Genomic DNA, 17,784 nt, shown 5'->3' with positions numbered 1-17,784 from the left:
CTTTCAGCAGAGATTCAGGCAGAGAGCAGCTTCCTCTTTCTGCACTCTTTCTTTATACATGAAGAAGGTCTATGTGTTGCATCTGCTTCATAACAGGAAACTGTTATGGCAGAAAATGGAGTCCTCTTACATTTAATCTTTTATGCATGTTCTTTTGCTATTATTATTATTACTAATGTCATTACTAATTTTGTTATAGCTTCTAGATATATATATATTGTGTTTTTATCCTTAACCTTTCCTCTCCTATACTCCTTATTTTAGTCTGTCCACATTTACTGGGGTTTAGGTCTGAGCTGTTAGTTTGTTTTGGTGTTTTCCCCTCTCTTGTTGTTCATTCAAGGCCGAGAGAGGATCTCTGTTCCCCAAAACATAGAAACCTACACTGTGTAAATGATGATGCATCCCTTTGCTCGGGGACAGACGCCCTATGCAGCAGGTCTCTAGATCAGCTGTATATTTGTTTTAGTACTTCTCTGTTTATTCTCTTTTATTAATAAATTCTTCTAAGACAGAGGTTAGTTGTTACTCAATTAATTGCTTAATCCCTCACCAGGAATATAATTTCCACGACAGAAACTATCTCAGACGACACGTACTGTTCATACAGGAAACGGTTTCATATGTGGCTTTGTTTTCCACTCTACTCAGTGTCTGCAGCTTCGAGTAAACTTCCTCTGTTGTGGTTCTGCGGTGTCTCAAGTTACAACCAGGAAACACGCGACAGAAAAAGAAGGTGCTTTTTCTCTTTTCTTCAATACTTCAGACTGATTCTTTTCTTACAAACACACCAGGACTGAAATAAAATTAAACTGTCAATATGTGCAGTTTTGGTGATGGCGTGCATGCACATGCAGCTGCAGACACCCTGACAAAAACAATGACAATTTCTCTATTTTTCCTGCTCACTGACACTGAAACACTTTGCTATTTGCTTGCTGATATTCTCAGCAAGACAGAAAGCTAAATGATCATATTGATTCATTGCTAAATGCTGAAATGTCTTCCCTACCAGGAGTCTAAATTGAATTACTGTGATTGTAACTCAGATGTGCTGTGTCCCCCCTGATAGTTCCTTTGTAGTTGGTTGAGCTGGAAGGGGAAACAATGTGGTGTTTTAAACTTACATCTTGTCCCTGAAAGTACCACTGACAGGCCAGTACACAGTCAGCTGTGTTGGGATTCACTGTTGCTCAGAGACAGACATTTGAAAGGACGTCACTTTGTGTTGAAAAGTGGTGGGGACATAAAAGCTCAGATGAACAAACGGTCTTCAGCATGAGCACTGTTAGGAAGTATAATGAGAAGATCAGTATGAGGTCAGACTAGAGAAACTATTGCGTAACGGTGCATCAAAAGTGTGTAGTGTAGGCTGCTGCAGAGTCCACAATATGAAAAACTATGGCTCCAAGTCACATCCACACCTGCAACACCATGTCAGTCATTTACTTATTATTTAACTTTATTAGAAACTGATCTTCAGAGGAAGAACAGCTGCAGTCAGAGGACAAACAGGCAGCAGCAGAAACATTCATCATCATTTGTTTGCTCATAGACTCAGATTATTTTATAACAGTGTGATCAGCCGAAGTCACATGGACTCTTTTCCAGTTCGGATTTGAGCCACTTTCATATGTGGTCAGATACAGGTCAGATGTTTTGTCCTCTGGAGAAGTCAGAATGGGATTCATGCGACTCCGACGTCACTCCTTTGTTCTGGGCCAGACGTTGGAAACCCAACCCTCGGTGGTAGATCTCTGGACCGGTGGATAGTGGTTTCATGTATCTGTTATTTCTCATTTAATAAAAACAAAAGATAGCAGTCTGTTGTATTTCATTTATTTGTTCAATTCTCCCCACAGTTACCAAAGTGTCCAAGGTCAAAGCTAAAGTCCCACAATTAACGAAATAAAACTCCCCAAAAATAAACCGTATACATAGCAGGTATACACATAAAAGAAACAACGCAACATTAACAGAAGAGCAAACTGGAAGCTATAAACCTCCAAACTATCACATTAATACATCAGCTACACTCGCTCACGGCTCCTCAGAGATCGCTCCTCGCTCCTCAGTGCACAAAAAACAGCTTCAGGACGGTTGGCAAGACAGCGGACAAGAACAAAATCCAGTTCAAGCGAGGAAACATGCATCTTGTGACTCAGGGTCATAACACTGTTTAAGGGAAAAAGTGATTTTGGCCAGTATGCATCACATGTAGTTCACACTGAGGGCACAATGCAGAAATGACCTCACAGTCCAGGGCTGATCCTCTTTCACTGACTTTATTTTGTAGCCATTAGTCATATCAAATAACATCATCATCATTTACTCAGAGGGCATCTTAACTGATGTACTTTTTACTTGTATTTGAGTGAAAATTAAAGAGGTGGTATTATGCTTTTTGGCTTTTCCCTCTTTATTGAGTTATATATCTTTTTTTTGCATGTAATAGGTTTGCAAAGTGAAAAAACCCAAAGTCCACCCCAAAGGGAGTTCCCATCTCCCACAGAAAACTCTGCTCTGAGGTTTACGTGGTTTAATTAAACCACGTAAACCTGTTCTGGTACAACCTCTAAATAAGTGAACCTGAAAATTAGCATAATACCATCTCTTTAAATTGTCATCAAAGTTTCTGGACCAAAGCAGAACATACCAGTTTTTGAACTCGCTGATGTGGTCATATTTTTTTAACTTTATATATTTTAATATGTGCTGCAGCTTCTGGTCAGGTAATTTCGCAGATGCAACCTATAGTTTAGGCTATTTTGAGGTTTATTTGACGGAAAGGAGGACTTGATCCTCAGTTCTGATTGGTGGACAGAGGTCTGTATTCTCTTCACTGAACTGCATACTGACGCACATTAATATATTGACACACACACATACAGAGATTTGTTTTTCTACTTCTGTGGGGAGGTCAAAACATACAAACTAATTTTGCAATCTTTGGGTCGACAAAGCTTCATCATCATCAGTACTGTTATGGTTTATTGTTATATTTCCAGCCAACAACAGCAGCTAAACAAACCACAACAAAACCTGCTCCCAGTCCGTAGTAAAGACCGTAGTTTCCCTCCTCGACGTCTCCACTGTTGGAACCTGAAGATCAAAGTGCATATTAGTCAGGAAATGAGTGAACAGTGGAACAGCCTCCATTTACTCTTCTATATCTTCTATATTCCTCATGTTTGACTCTCAGAATCAACATGGAATAAACTGCAGCTACAACATGGCACACAGACACACTGACCTCCACAAACTCACCTGAAACCTCCAGCTGGTAGATTCTGATTGGCTCAGTCTTAATATTGGCTCTCTTTTGTCTCGATCCACTTGTTGCAACTCGACACTCGTATGTTCCAGTGTCGTTGCTGCTCACGTTCTTCAAAACTAAAGACACATCTCCGTCCTTCAGCTCTCTGTCCACCAGCTGCACCCGGTCCTTAAACGATGGATGCTGGTAGGTTGGTTCTGAGCGTCCGTCTCTGTAAAAGAGGACGTACTCTGGTGGCTCCAGGTCAGGTCTGGTCCACTCTGCAGCTCTGATGGAGGCATCAGCAGCCTGACATGGCAGAGTGACATTATCTCCAGGTTTCACGGTTTTCACCTCTAAAAACAATAACATCCATCCAGAGAGAAAAAGTATTTACATTTGAGAAGGAAGAACAGGGAGAACCTTCTTTGTTTAAACAGAAGGCCTCTTCACACCTGAGATCATGGGAACGTCCAATAATTAGTCACAACTGTTGGGATGTTACATGATTAATGTTATGACAGAAAATTGTGTCCTCTTGCAGTTAATCTTTTATGTATGATCTTTTAATATTATTATTATTATTATTACTATTCTCGATGATGCATCCCTTTGCTCATGGCCAGATGCCTGAAGCCGCCTTAGCTGGACCAGCTGTATATGTGTTTCAGTACTTCAGTTTATTCAACGGTTGGTTGTACCTCAATTCTTTGCTCAACCCCTCACCAGGAATATAATTTCCACGACAATTTTATTCCCGCGTGATTAAATGGCAACATTCATACTACCAATCAGAGCCCTCAGTGACGTCTTTTTAAATTCAGACAGACGTGAGGGAAGTCGTACCTCGTGGAAGCTGACGTCTAAATGCAGCACTGTTTACAAATATCGTGTATTATGCCTGCATATATGAACTACATGAACACATGTGCACTGTAACGTATGGAGAGATTGATAAGACGAGTTATGAGTGGGTTGTTGTACTTTTTTGAAGTGCTTAAGTAACGACAAAATCCTCTAAACTAGCCAGCATCGGTGCTAAAATAACTTCTTTCTTTTGTGGTGTGCTGTGTGTGAGCTGCTTAAAGCGAGCCAACTGTTTGACTGACCAGTACATATTCTGTTCCTGTCCAGATAATAAACGGCTGCATCGAGAGATAAAAGCGCCTCAAACTCATTATTCCAAACACACAACGCAGAGTCGAGGGGTTGATTGAACCAGACAGTTACAGTGAAGTGTAGCTGAGTGCGGTTACATTAACAGATGGACACACAGAAGTGAAATCGTAACCTCTGTCCACCTTGGAAAACAATAAGGTCACTTTGAGAATTATCTTTGAGCTCCTCACCTTTGAGAGAGTTGGTTTGAAGCTTTCCATGATGGCTGATTTCACACTTGTAGAGGCCTTCATCAGACTTGGAAACATGCTGGAAACCAGCTGGGAGGTTGGAGGGAGGGGTCTCTTTTTTACAGTACTTAGTGGCATCATGTCCCTCCCTCACAGGGAGGACAGGACTCTGCAGGATCAGTGATCCACCTCAACACAGAGACAAACTACAGCATTTCATCATTTACACACAGCTTCATCAACACTAACTCCACAGTCTGATCTTACCAGTGACAGTGATGTTGATGGTGTTACTGGTTGCTCCCTCTCTGGACTCACACCAGTAAACTCCACTGTCCAATGGGACGATGTAGCTGATGTTACAGGAAGAACCAGCTGATCTTCCCCAGTCAGCTCCACACTGAGTCCTGGTTTCTCTGGTTGTGTTCCTCCTCAGCGTCCATCTAGCAGAGCTGTCGTCCTCCTCACAGCTCAGAGTGACAGACGTCCAGTCGAAAAACTGAGAGCTGCTCGGTCTCACAGTCAGAGAGGCTGGAGGAAATGTATTGTGAAACACAATTCAAGAGTCCAGCTTAAGCAAACCAATTGAACCAATTAAACAAACCAGATATGACATTATATAGCTGGTAGGTTTAATTACGTTTGGACAGAACCAGGCTAGCTGTATCCCTGTTTCCAGTCTTCATGATAAGCTAAGCTGCTAGCTGTAGCTTCATATTTAACATACACATGAAAGCTCTTGGTGTGTGTTTTGTGGTATTAAATGTGAAGGAGCACTTTTATTTTACACACTTTTAACTTGTCGTATACAAACTCACCTTGGTTTGTTGTGCAGCACAGCAGCAACATCAGCACTGAAGTGAAATGAGACTCTGGTTGGTTTGAGATTCACAATGAACATTCAGTTTAAATCACAAGACCTAAAATAATTAAACATTCAGAAACGGTTCTGAAGATGTAAACTTGGCACTAAAATGAAATAAAAACGTATCTGTTTACAGTAAATCCAAATTTAGTTGCGTTCAACAAATTATTGTGAGTTTTTGCTTTAAACACCAATTATCAGTTAATAGTGGATCAAGGGAGAAACCTGGAGTGACCAAAGCTCTGTTACTGATCTTTAACTGTAAACAGATCGACACAATCATCTTGTGGAGGCAGGATGTGTTTTGTGGCAGGATGAGAGTGTCACTGCTGAGGTTTGTCTGCAGCATTGTTCATTAAATGTGACATTTTATGAAGTTTAAAAGTTGAAGTAAAGTATTGCACCCCCTGTTAAATGAGATTTATATAAATGCCTGAATTTTCTTTCTCTACTTTTTTTGTTGGAGCAACAAACATTTTCTGACTGAAGAATTCCTCTTTGCTCAGCATATGTGTTGCATTTTTTGCTGCATTAATTCCTCTATGTTGCATGTTTTTCCTGTGATGATCACTAACATCTTGTTTCTTCCACTCTTCACCAACAAAGCCAACATGCTGTAAATGAAATTGTTTAAAATGTAGAAAGTACACATTGTACTCACGGATCAGATGAGATGTTGGCCCCATTGTAGCGCACAGTGATGCAGCAGTCGAACCCTCCTCCTTCCTCTGTGCTGGGCAGTTTGCTGGCTGTGTGGTTTTGCTCTCAGCAAGAAACAATATGAATTATTTGCACATATGAACCGTGAGTGCGTTTGTTCGACTTCATGTCAGGACCACCCACTGTTCAGTATGTTAGGAGTACATTTTTCAGCCTCTCAAAGTCTCATCAGCCTCATGTGTGGATGTATTGCACATTTCCTTTTTCAGAATAACCAGGGCTAGTTGAAAATTACATTATATCATGTGCATTGTTGCATTTAAGATTCATGCCATATGATAGAATACCACTTTTAAAAAAAATGCAGGTTTTTGGTGAAACTGAAAACAACAAATTAATAACACAGGAGAAAATTGATAAAGCCGAGCTGGCCCTAGGCCTTCATCAAAGTTTAATTGGCGGCCCCTCTGACTGTCAGGCATTGTCACTATATATGACACAGAAACGTCTCTTGTTTTAAAATAAGACCCGACGAGTCTTTCTTATATTCTTAATCCTGCCATGTTTGTTTAGCACAAAAACACCAAAGCAAATTTCTTAAACATACTTAGCAATAAAGCTGATTCTGATGAAAAACAATAACTAGACTATACTCCATATTATTATATCTACTATTTTAACAAATGATACCACCACTGCACCTGAGCTTAATGCCAGTGCAAGACCCAGTAGACGCTAATGAACTTAGTTCTGAATAAAAACACTGATAAACTGATTATGACTGACCAAAGCTCAAATCACTAATAACAACCACACAAGAGTTGCAGAGACTACAAAACCATTAGCATAATCTTCCTCAATCAACTTCTTTGAGTGATCTAAACATTTAATGATAGAAAAGACTTTTACTGTCTGAGTGTCTTTTTGGAAAAGTAAAAATGTCTCTGTCAGCCCGTGTTGGTTCCCTACTCACCTCATCAAATTGTATTTGGTAATTAAGGATAGACCTGTGAGGGAGATTAACACAGAAAATAAAGTTGTTTTAGTAAATTGACATGTTCATACACTGAGTGTTGCTTGAGGTGAATAATTGTTCATTTATTGTTGATGTATGCCTAAACGTACCAGCATTGTCAGCTTCTTGGATGACACATATGATGGAGGTAGAGGTCAAGGTTAGTGGACCTGCTACGAAATAATAATAAATAAATTGACATGACTTTTTGTTCTTAGCTTAGATCTAGAATATCTTATAATTCAAGACAATCTGCCTGAGTTTGATGCTGTATCCTTTTACAAGTGACTTTAGATAAGATGTCTTTTCAACACTGGCAGCTTTGGAGGCGGCTCCATGGTGTTGATCAATAATCAGTCCTTTAAAACAGCTTCTACACAGTCCCTACCTGACAGATTTGAATTTGATTTATAATGAAAGAACAGGGCATCTCTATTTTAGGTTTAACTAAAACATATAACTTACCAGCAGTGTCAGCTTCTTGGGTGACATGACTGTGTTCAAACCTGGCCTTTCTGGTTTTGTTCTGTTAAAGGGAGGGAATATCAATGCTGACATGAGCTGAGGTGTAAAGGTCAAAGACATGTGAGCTAACAGACTTAATGAGCAGCAGGTGGCGCTCAAACACAGTCTGATTAATTTTAATGTTTGTTAATAGTGTTGAGGTTTGGACTGTTGGTTGGACACAACAAGCATTGTGAAGGTGTCACTTTGGGCTCTGGGTAACTGTGACAGCATTTCTCAGTATTTACAGAATCTTTACAAACCAAAGAATCAATCGATTAATGGAGAAAATAATCAGCAGATTGATCCATAATGAAAATAATGATTATCTGCAGTCTGATACAAAATAGTTCAAAATGAACTCCAGCTCAACAACTACAGCAGTAAAATCCTGCTTTTACATTAATGAGTCATTAAAATAACAGAAACTTTATGTAATTAATATTTTTAAGGCTGAAAAATCAAAAGGTATTAGCTCTGCCTTATTTTATGGGAGTTTTGTGCCAGTGTGCTGGCTAGCTGCGTTGTATAAAACGTACAAAGCCGGAAAGGGAGTCCGACTTCATCTGCTTCTGAGCCAGGACCGCAGCCAGCATGCCTGTATTGTGTTACACGTAACAATTATGCAGCAAACATATGAATAAACAAATGAGGCATATTAGCAATAGTCTTTCTATATTTATGGATGGATGTTTGTGAGTGAGTGAGAGAGAGAGGAAGCAAATGAGAGAGGAGGGGCTGAGAGAATAATAAAATGCTGCGGCTTTTACAGTCACCAGATCTCAACCCAATTTCACACCTTCCACATGATGGAAACTAAACTCTCATCTTCACAATATGTAGTGATGTCTGTGACTGTCTCTGATGCTGTATGTGCTTCTGTTTCTCTGCTGTACTCAGGTCCCTCTAAACACACTTCATACAAATACATATACCAAAATATTTGCTATGGTCTGAACAGATGGAACCCTGCCCCAATACATTGTATATTTCCTTGTAAAGAAATGAAAAAAAAAAGCAGTAACAACAAACATTTGTCTTTGTGATATTTATTAAAAGTAAGAATAACAGAGTGATTCAGCTGAAAGGTCACAGCTCATACACGCGAGGTCGATTAGAAAATCTAACCCAGAGAAGCAGATAAGACATTTAATGCTAGAGAAGATGTGTGGAGTCTACGAGAAAAGCCTTTCTCAGCCTTGAGCCACAGTGGAAACTATTCTTTCTACACCAACGTCACACATTTGAAAGAGGAAATAGATAACTTTCTTTGGCAGGAAGCCGTGGTTTGATACTTATTCAGCTTGCGTTTATTTACATATCTGCTCTGGTTTTATCATTTCTGAAGCACCGACTGTAACTACAGACAAGCGGCTTCCATATATATTTAGAATACGTTAAATACTGTAGTTCAACCACTCATTAACGTTAGCACTGCTCCACTGATAAACATGGTGTTAGCTTCCTTTGTGGCTAATTTAATTTAGCAATGGGGCAGCGTTAGCTGCTGTAAGCAATGTTAGAGAATAGGGATGAACAATTTAGGGGAAAAAATCTAATTGCAATATTTCTGCCAAATACTGTGATTAAGATTTGATTTGTGTTGAATTTTTTAAGTTTAACTAATTTTCAATATTCATTACGAAATAGATTAAACATGTTATGGCACATTACAACATAGAGACCTAATTATGATTCCTAATCTGTCGTCTTTGATTGCAAATCAGAAAGTGTTACAGGTTAAGTTTTGCAAGTGAAACAGTTTTGCAAGTGGAGAAGTTTTGCGAGTGAAAAATGTTCGAGATAAGAGTTTCAGTGGTAACAGTATCGGTGGGTTTGACCAATCATGGGTTTGTTTCAATGGCATGGCCACGCCCACAATCCCCTTGCTCAGACGGAGTTGTTAAGTGTAAAGGTTGAAGTAGGTAAGTTGACATTATGTTGCTAAATGAAGTATGCCGTGATTGAATGATTATTTACATTTACAATTGTCAAGGTCTATCATGGCTCCTTTTTAAAGAATGACATGTATATCAGTTAGCTGACGTTACGCATGAAGCTCGGAGGACCTGCACCAGCTTCACCTCGAGCAGTCCTGGGCGATATTATATATTAGTGCAAATCTAGTTTTCTAGCACCTAAAAGACAACATGGGTATGCAGTGATTGACAATGCACACACACACACACACACACACACACACACACACACACAAGTAGACTCAGCAGGGGCCGTCACACGTCCTACATAAGAGACAGACGACAGGTTAGAAATACGTGCAGATGGAGAGCATATTCTCCCAACTAAGAAACATCTGTCAGACGCCTAATTTCTCTACGTAATCTAGCATTACATAACTCCGGAACCTCAACAGCTACCTGTCTTCTCTGCCAGCAGCCCTAACTGGCATGCGAACGCTGATTTACCAAGTTTTGCATGCACCTCGCGGGAGCTAACACTGAGAAAAATCTTGAATAGTATAACATTGGCAGCCACACACAGCAATGAGTGCCTTGCTAGGCTTGGCCGTCCGCACCGCTTCCCAGAACGGAGAAACATTGTCCACCTCAACTCTCTCCCCTCAACACTTCGTGGTCCGTCCCTCTTGTCCTCATAGGCCCAGGCACTTATTCTAATATTGTCCGCAGATCCTTCCTCTCCCCCACCGTTACAGTACCTGGCCACGGCTAGCATTGACTTTACGTTACTGTTACATTGCCCGTTTGGTAAGTTAAACGTTAACATTGCATTATGTCGTCTAACACACAAGCAGGACCATTAGTTTCCAACTTCACACAGATGCCTTTTGTTCAAAAGTATTATCGCCCTAAATTATAACACTTCTGTTTTAACGTTACGTTTTGACTTTTGTGCACGCTGGTTTAATAACTGCGGCTAGCATACACTCCCATTAAATTAGTATAGTTAGCACATTTTGAAGTTGGCTAATTAGCTAGTTAACGAGCTAATCTAACATGGTATGAATGCAGAATCCAATACCCATTTACTGCTATCACATAAATAAAATTCTAGAATTTTACTCACCAAAGAAACAAAAGTACAGGCTTCTTGGACGGTCTGATATTACTATTAACCAAATAGCAACTAACATTATTTGCCCCTGTATTTGCATGTCAAAAGGAACAAACATGGCTGAGAAGTCAATTTCTGAGGCAGCTAGCAGACAGACAGCAAGGCAGCATGGGGATTGTGGGCGTGGCCACGTGGTCAACCCACACCCATGACTGTTCAGTCAAACCAATAGAAACTGTTATCGAATTTCCTCAGACCTAGCAGAGTGGTTTCTCTCCAGTGTGAATACGTTGGTGTTTTTTCAGTTCCCCTGGTGTAAGGAAAGCTTTCCCACACTGGTAACAGCTATACGGTTTCTCTCCAGTGTGAACACGTCGGTGGACAGTTAATTGAGGTGATGTAAGGAAAGCTTTCCCACAGTGGTCACAGCTGTACGGTTTCTCTCCAGTGTGAACATGTCTATGGACTTTTAGGTCACCTAATCTGGAAAAAGCTTTCCCACATTTCTCACACCAATATGGTTTCTCTCCAGTGTGAACACGCCTGTGGACATTTAGGTCATCTGATCTAGAGAAAGCTTTCCCACACTGGTCACAGTTGTACGGTTTCTCTCCAGTGTGAACACGTTGGTGTTTTTTCAGGTCACCTGATTTACTGAAAGCTTTCCCACATTGATCACACCAGTACGGTTTCTCTCCAGTGTGAACACGTCGGTGAACTGTTAGTCGAGATGATGTAATGAAAGCTTTCTCACATTGGTCGCAGCTGTATGGTTTCTCTCCAGTGTGAACACGTCGGTGGACTTTTAGGTCACCTGATTTACTGAAAGTGTTCCCACATTGGTCACACCAGTATGGTTTCTCTCCAGTGTGAATGCGTCGGTGGATTGTTAGTTTAGATGATGTACAGAAAGCTTTCTCACATTGGTCACAGTTATATGGTTTCTCTCCAGTGTGAAGACGTCGGTGGATTGTTAGTTTAGATGATGTACTGAAAGCTTTCCCACATTGGTCACAGCTGTATGCTTTCTCTCCAGTGTGAACACGTTGGTGGACTTTAAGTACACCTGATGTAGTGAAAGCTTTCCCACACTGGTCACAGTTGTACAGTTTCTCCCCAGTGTGAATATGCTGGTGTTTTTTCAGGTCCCCTGATGTAGTGAAAGCTTTCCCACACTTGTCACAGCTGTACGGTTTCTCTCCCGTGTGAAGTCTCTGATGAATCTTTAAAGATCCAGATCTTGTGAAGGATTTGTCACACAGCTGACAGAAGTGACGTCCTCTCCGTTTCTATATCAACAGACACGCAGAGAGAAAGACAGTGAGTGAGATGTCATGGTGGAGCGAGTTATCTAGAACCATATATGACATTTAGAGCCTGTCTGTGGAACATAACCCACAATGTTCAAGTCTGACTAATGCATTAGCACATGTGACAAACAAATGGGATGACACAGACCTAAATAGGAATCTGACTGTCACCACAGATCCCTCCTTGACATTTCTTAATTATCGATCAACATCACATAATCGAGTTGTTTACCTGTGTTGATAAAGCTTGACCTACACTACAGACTAAATTAGGATATCTCCTCCGACTCAGATTGACATGTTTTATGAAACCCGTCTTTCATAAGAAAAGTGTTCCACTAAAAATCCGAAGTGCCCCTTGCAGGCTGGGGGGGTGCTTCAAACAAACTAGTTCATATGATGGGCCATGGGACTACATCAACAAACAAGAGCTTTCATAACCAATTGCTTAAAAGGTCAGTTTTTCCTAATGGTCCTGGTGAAGCTGGTTAGAAAACAGTTTGTAAAGACAACAATAATGTCCTCCGTATTGGACACAAAAGACAAGTCTGTTTCCACTGAAATATAAAGACATGTGGATCATTTACTAAGACCAGAAAACCCAAAACATGATGTTTTCTGTTTTTCGGTCTTCGCTGTGAATCTTTTAAAACAAATTTTACGTCTCTGCATGGACTGTCAGCACCAGATGCAGAGATGCTCACAAGTCTTTGAGCTGGAGTTCAAGTCAAGTCTCCCGTGGTTATAATGTAGATATTTCTCTTTATTGCACCCTGAGAGAAGAGGGGGGGGCAGCAACGCCTTTTCTTCCTGCAACACTCAGACGCTTAAAACTCCCCCATGACCTCTTGAAAAATTTCTACAGATGTACAATTGAGAGTGTCCTGACATACTACTGTACAGTGTGGTACTTAAGCTGCACAGCAGAGGAAAGGAAGGACCTACAAAGGGTGGTGAAGACTGCTCAGTGGATCGTCGGTGCCCCTCTTCCCCATCTGAACAACATCCACTCTAGCAGTCTTCTCAGACGTGCGAGGAACATCAATGGAGACTCTTCACACCCAGGTCACCATCTGTTTTGCAAACTTCCTTCTGGCAGGCTCAACGTCATCAGAGCAAGGACAAACCACCCAAAGAACAGCTTTTTCCCAAGAGCTATGGACATGCTGCTGCAATCTCGTATGTTGCTCAGGTGATCAAACTGTGCTTAACACACACTGACTGCACTTTATCCAATTGCTGGACCAGTTAATTATTTCTTAATGCTAACATTGCTGTTGCATTCTTTTAATGTATGTTTTACTGCTTCATTTTATGCAATCCTTTTATGGCGTATTTATTTATTTATAGAAGCTGCTAAGTTCAATGGTTTGCTCTAAACTGCATCTTGTTGTATTTCATGTGCAATGACAATAAAGTCCCCATCCATCTTGCTTCAGTCCATGTTGCTAAGCCGGTCGGTAACATGTAGCCTACAGCTGAATCGAAGCAGTTTATGGGTTTCTCGCTGGCCCGCCCTTCTCTACTTCTGATCGGCTAGTAGTCCTTAGCAAGGAACTGCGCATGCGCAACTCCCAACAAACATCATTTAGAGACTAGGCATGTAGATCACAAGTTTTGTCACGATATGATATTATATTGATTCTTTGGGTAACAATACGATATTTGCAGATATCACAAAACCTGCCACGATACGATTTCAATTCGATTCAATTCAGGGGCCTGCAATCAATGTTAGACAATATCATATGGCCATTAAACACATTCAGTTAGATTTATTCCAATTCACAACAAATACAACTAAAATATGATTTGACAAAATTTATTATGGAGCTCTTCCATACATTTAAAAGAAAAACAATCTCTTTAATAAAATAAAATAGATAACCTGTTGTTCACTATAGCGCCACATTTCTCACGTTTCAGTGCAAATTTTTTATTTTTTTTTTAAATCAGTTAACTAACTTTAAAGAGCCCTTTATGACTTCTTAATTATGAACATAACCGTGTACATAATATGCTTTAGTACCTTGGATTTACAAGGTTACATCAGAGGTTTAGAGATAATGAGCTTTAACATGTTCATCCCATCTTATAAATGAAAAGTGAAATAACTTTAACTTCACATTTACAAAAGAGTTAAAGCTTGTGTAAACATTCACTCATATTTAGAGTCTCAAACAGTATATTTTTCACAGAAACAAAGGTCAGCATTTAAAGTGCAAATGCAGTACAGTCTTCCTGCATCATAGCTATCCACTACTACTTTGGGATGTAAAGTTTTCTTCACCAAATCAAAATATCACAACAAAGCAAATGTAAACAATTCCAAATTTGTGCATATTGAACAAGTACAAATACTTAAAGTCCTTTGCTTGTAGTCATCTGTAGTTTGATGACTATTTGGATCATAGCTTACTATGGAATCTCTACAATAGTCAATTATGTCCATCAGTGTTCATCTTTGAGAGGTTTTTCTTCAAAAAAACAACTGATCGACATGTTCAGGAGACAAAACACTGCGTTTTGAACGAACAATGTCACCTGCAGTAGAAAATACACGCTCAGAAGGTACCCTAGTACCAGGAATGCAAAGTTATGTTTTGGCAAGGTTTGCCAGGAGAGGAAGCTCATCCTGTTGAACTTTCCAACACATTACCTCCCAGGATCAAAGATGCAGTGTCTTTATACTTAGTAGCTTCAGCATGGGCTAGTTCTCTGGAGGTCTTGACTGTCTGGCTAGTGTCCACAGTGCAGAAGGTGTCACCAAAGAGATCTTCAAGTGCTTTTGACTTCTTCAAAGCAGGAACATATTCAAAAATGACACAGAACACAAGACTTAATGATTTCAGAAGACAAAATATATTTTTCAGTTCCCACAAAGAGGAAAAATATTGCGCGCACGCACACACACACACGCACACACACACACACACACCTTGTTCAGTGGCTTGAGCCTGAGACACTGGCACCAACTCAGATTGATCAGCAGAAGTTTGGTCACCAGATGAGTGAAGAGGTGTATTCTCAATATGTGCCACTGTGTCACTCTGGAAATGATTTAAACAAAAATAAACATATACACGCAAAAGCAAATGGAAAAGAACAAGCAAAGAACATTTTATTCATGAATAGCTTTTGCATTTCTAAAACATTACTACAAATAGACAAAATAAATTATGATCTTACTTTCTGGTCCCACAGCTCTGCAGCCTCACGTATGAGACAGTGGAAGGTTGCACCGCTCTCCTCCTCACTTCTGAATGGCAGCTTCATGAACCTTGGATCTAATGGCAGACGCTTTATGCAGGACTTGCTGCACATCCACGTATCGCTGTTCAAGCTCCCTGGCCATAGTCTGCTTTATCTCTGTTACTAAAGTGGAGTCTTTCTCTGAGACACTGAAGTGCTCCAACAATTTAGCTTTAAGTGGTGCAATGACAGACACAGTGGGTTGATGTTCCTCACACATGATGATGGTGGCACTTTTCACTGGTCCAAGTAGCTTCACCAAGTCCTCAGCTGTAGTGATGTCACTTTCGTTGAGTGTATGTACGTCATTTGCTTTCCTTAGTTTTGTGTGTCAAACGAATTGTTCCAGCGTGTGCTAAAATTTCCTCGTCCTTTTCTTGGCTACCTGCCATGAGCATGGCACCGCTAACATTGTTTAGGAAGGAGCAGTGCCAACGGAAATAAAGATGCAGGGGTATTATGGGGATTTCAAAATAAAGGCGTATATTATAAATGATACGTATCGATGTTTTCATTTTAAATCGACTATATTAGATTGCTGATTATTTAATCTATATGGATCGATGGATTGTTACACCCCTATTAGAGACATGTCGTCAACACACAAGGTGAAAAGAGGAGCTGCAGCAATGTGCAATGTGCAGAATGACAAAAATATGGTGCGATAACATGTTGCTGCACATACATGCCGTCGCATGGAGATGGAGAAAGCAAGCACCGAGGACACCTGCCATGGGAAAACAGATCGAGGCAGCAGTGGAGCAACGCATATACCAAAAGAGACGCAGCGAAAACCCCAAGGAGCACCCGCTATCATCCAGCAGGTACAGACCTGTTTACAAGGAACACACAAGACTACATTGGGCCTTTCTCATTTCCCAAATTTCTGCCCCCTCGACTCCTCAAACAGGCATTTAAAGAAATGAGATGTCCTTTCCTCGGTGCCGTCATTTTAAAGCAATTAAATATGACCTGTTGCACAGCTGCATCATCTGTGCACGGTTTGAGCTGTGATCTCTGTCAGAGCAGCAGACCAGCTTTTGACACTAAAGGCTACAGATAATTTCTTCACAATCCAGAAACATTTCTGTCAACATTATAACAGAAACATCTCGAGGTTCCAATAAACAATAGAGCATCTGTTGAAAACAGTCATGGATTACAGCAGCTTAATCATTCACTAGGCTACACAGCACTACTTTTTTTGCGGTTAACAGAATACTCATATAGGCTACGCAAAGGTCATCCACCCGCCCCCCACAAACTAATTATTTTTTCAGATTTGGAGACCACACCTGCATGGACACCTGGAGCTTTCCAGGTGATTTCTTTCTTGTGTGTTATACTGATGTGCTATGAGTGTTATCTTTTACAAATTACTTTGATAATTAGAGAGGCTGCTGTCAGTCTGTTTCCATTACTGCATGTTTCTATCCGCGCAGCAAATATCGTAGGACAAAACAAAAACACCTGCAGTAATAAACTTGACAGGACAGACAGAGAAAACATTTTAAACTGGGGGATGTGTTGAATTAAACTTTCAGCTTCTATAATCCATGTTTAGACGCTCTGTTGAGCTGAGGATTGATCAGGACGGCTGCTGTACTCCAAACAGTTTCACTGTATGTAACTGGACAGTGAGTGAGACCTTTTGGATGTGTAGAAGAACACAGAACATGAATAAACATTAGCTCCTGACCGATCCCGTCTGTGTGTCGGGTGATTAAAATATTTATTTTCTTTTGCTGTTGCTCATGCGTAAATGTGCACAGCTCTCTGGAGAGGCGCTTCATCCAGCTGCTACTCAGGGTTTATTTTTACGATTCTGCTGCCCATCCACACATCACATTCAGCAATAACATCAGTGATAATAAAGTCAAATCAAAATGACATTAAGGAATGCAGTTAGAACAGCGCTTTATGAGGCGCTATACAAACGGTGAAGGGCAGAAAGTTCAACCGCGCAACAGGAACACTGCTGAGTCCTGTTGGTCAAGCTGCATGTCTCACCTTTTCTATACGTCACAGTGGCTGAAAAGACTTCCGCGAAGGATACACTGATGTATCCTCGCTTATAGCTCCTCCAGCAAGCCTCCTCGATCCTCGTTTCTCGCTCCTCAATGTGCATTTTAGGAACTGAGATGTCATTCAAGATGGCGCGCTGAGATTTATTTCTGGGTCACAGGCTCGAGGAGGTGAGGAGGCACAAATTTGGGAAATGAGAAAGGCCCATTGTCATAGTAGACCACTACAGCAGGAAACTACAGCGCTGTACTGCATGAACATCAGCACCAAACTCAAGCCTCTCGCAGCATTGCGGAATCTGTCATCAGCAACAACGGGCCATGCTACAGCTCAGAGGAACTTCAGCACATCACAGAGGTACCGGATTTCAAACACGACACTAACAACCCCCGATGTCCTCAAAGCAACAGCCTTGTTGAAAAGACAAAGTGCAAGGTAAAACACATCCTAGTACAGACGAAGCTGAATGCAAAGACCATTACCTTGGTTTATTAGAAAACCAGAACACACTGTGA

The 17,784-nt window shown here is 40.6% G+C and overlaps 2 protein-coding genes and 1 long non-coding RNA gene across 3 annotated transcripts; all 3 read right to left on the bottom strand.

The window, feature by feature from the left end:
- Nucleotides 1-1,823: 1,823 nt before the first annotated feature.
- Nucleotides 1,824-7,127, bottom strand: LOC123966334. Its single transcript, XM_046042515.1, has 7 exons — nt 7,104-7,127; nt 6,132-6,232; nt 5,424-5,459; nt 4,873-5,136; nt 4,606-4,794; nt 3,268-3,612; nt 1,824-3,102 (listed from the first exon to the last, which is right to left on the bottom strand). Exons 1-7 carry the CDS (start codon nt 7,106-7,108, stop codon nt 2,984-2,986), a joined length of 1,059 nt encoding a protein of 352 aa, XP_045898471.1. The 5' UTR covers nt 7,109-7,127; the 3' UTR covers nt 1,824-2,983.
- A 1,555-nt stretch (nt 7,128-8,682) lies between these two features.
- On the bottom strand, nt 8,683-13,065 carry LOC123966332 (zinc finger protein 239-like). The gene is made up of 2 exons (XM_046042514.1): nt 13,054-13,065; nt 8,683-11,971 (listed from the first exon to the last, which is right to left on the bottom strand). The coding sequence occupies exons 1-2, from the start codon at nt 13,063-13,065 to the stop codon at nt 10,940-10,942; spliced, it is 1,044 nt and encodes a 347-aa protein (XP_045898470.1). The 3' UTR covers nt 8,683-10,939.
- Nucleotides 13,066-13,827: 762 nt separating this feature from the next.
- Nucleotides 13,828-17,132, bottom strand: LOC123966333. Its single transcript, XR_006823953.1, has 3 exons — nt 15,182-17,132; nt 14,931-15,042; nt 13,828-14,787 (listed from the first exon to the last, which is right to left on the bottom strand). It is a non-coding gene; the product is annotated as an uncharacterized LOC123966333 (long non-coding RNA).
- Nucleotides 17,133-17,784: the final 652 nt, after the last annotated feature.

This window comes from Micropterus dolomieu, unplaced genomic scaffold (assembly GCF_021292245.1).
Source record: "Micropterus dolomieu isolate WLL.071019.BEF.003 ecotype Adirondacks unplaced genomic scaffold, ASM2129224v1 contig_13185, whole genome shotgun sequence".
NCBI lineage: Eukaryota > Metazoa > Chordata > Actinopteri > Centrarchiformes > Centrarchidae > Micropterus > Micropterus dolomieu.
This window is presented reverse-complemented; position numbering and strand designations above follow the sequence as displayed.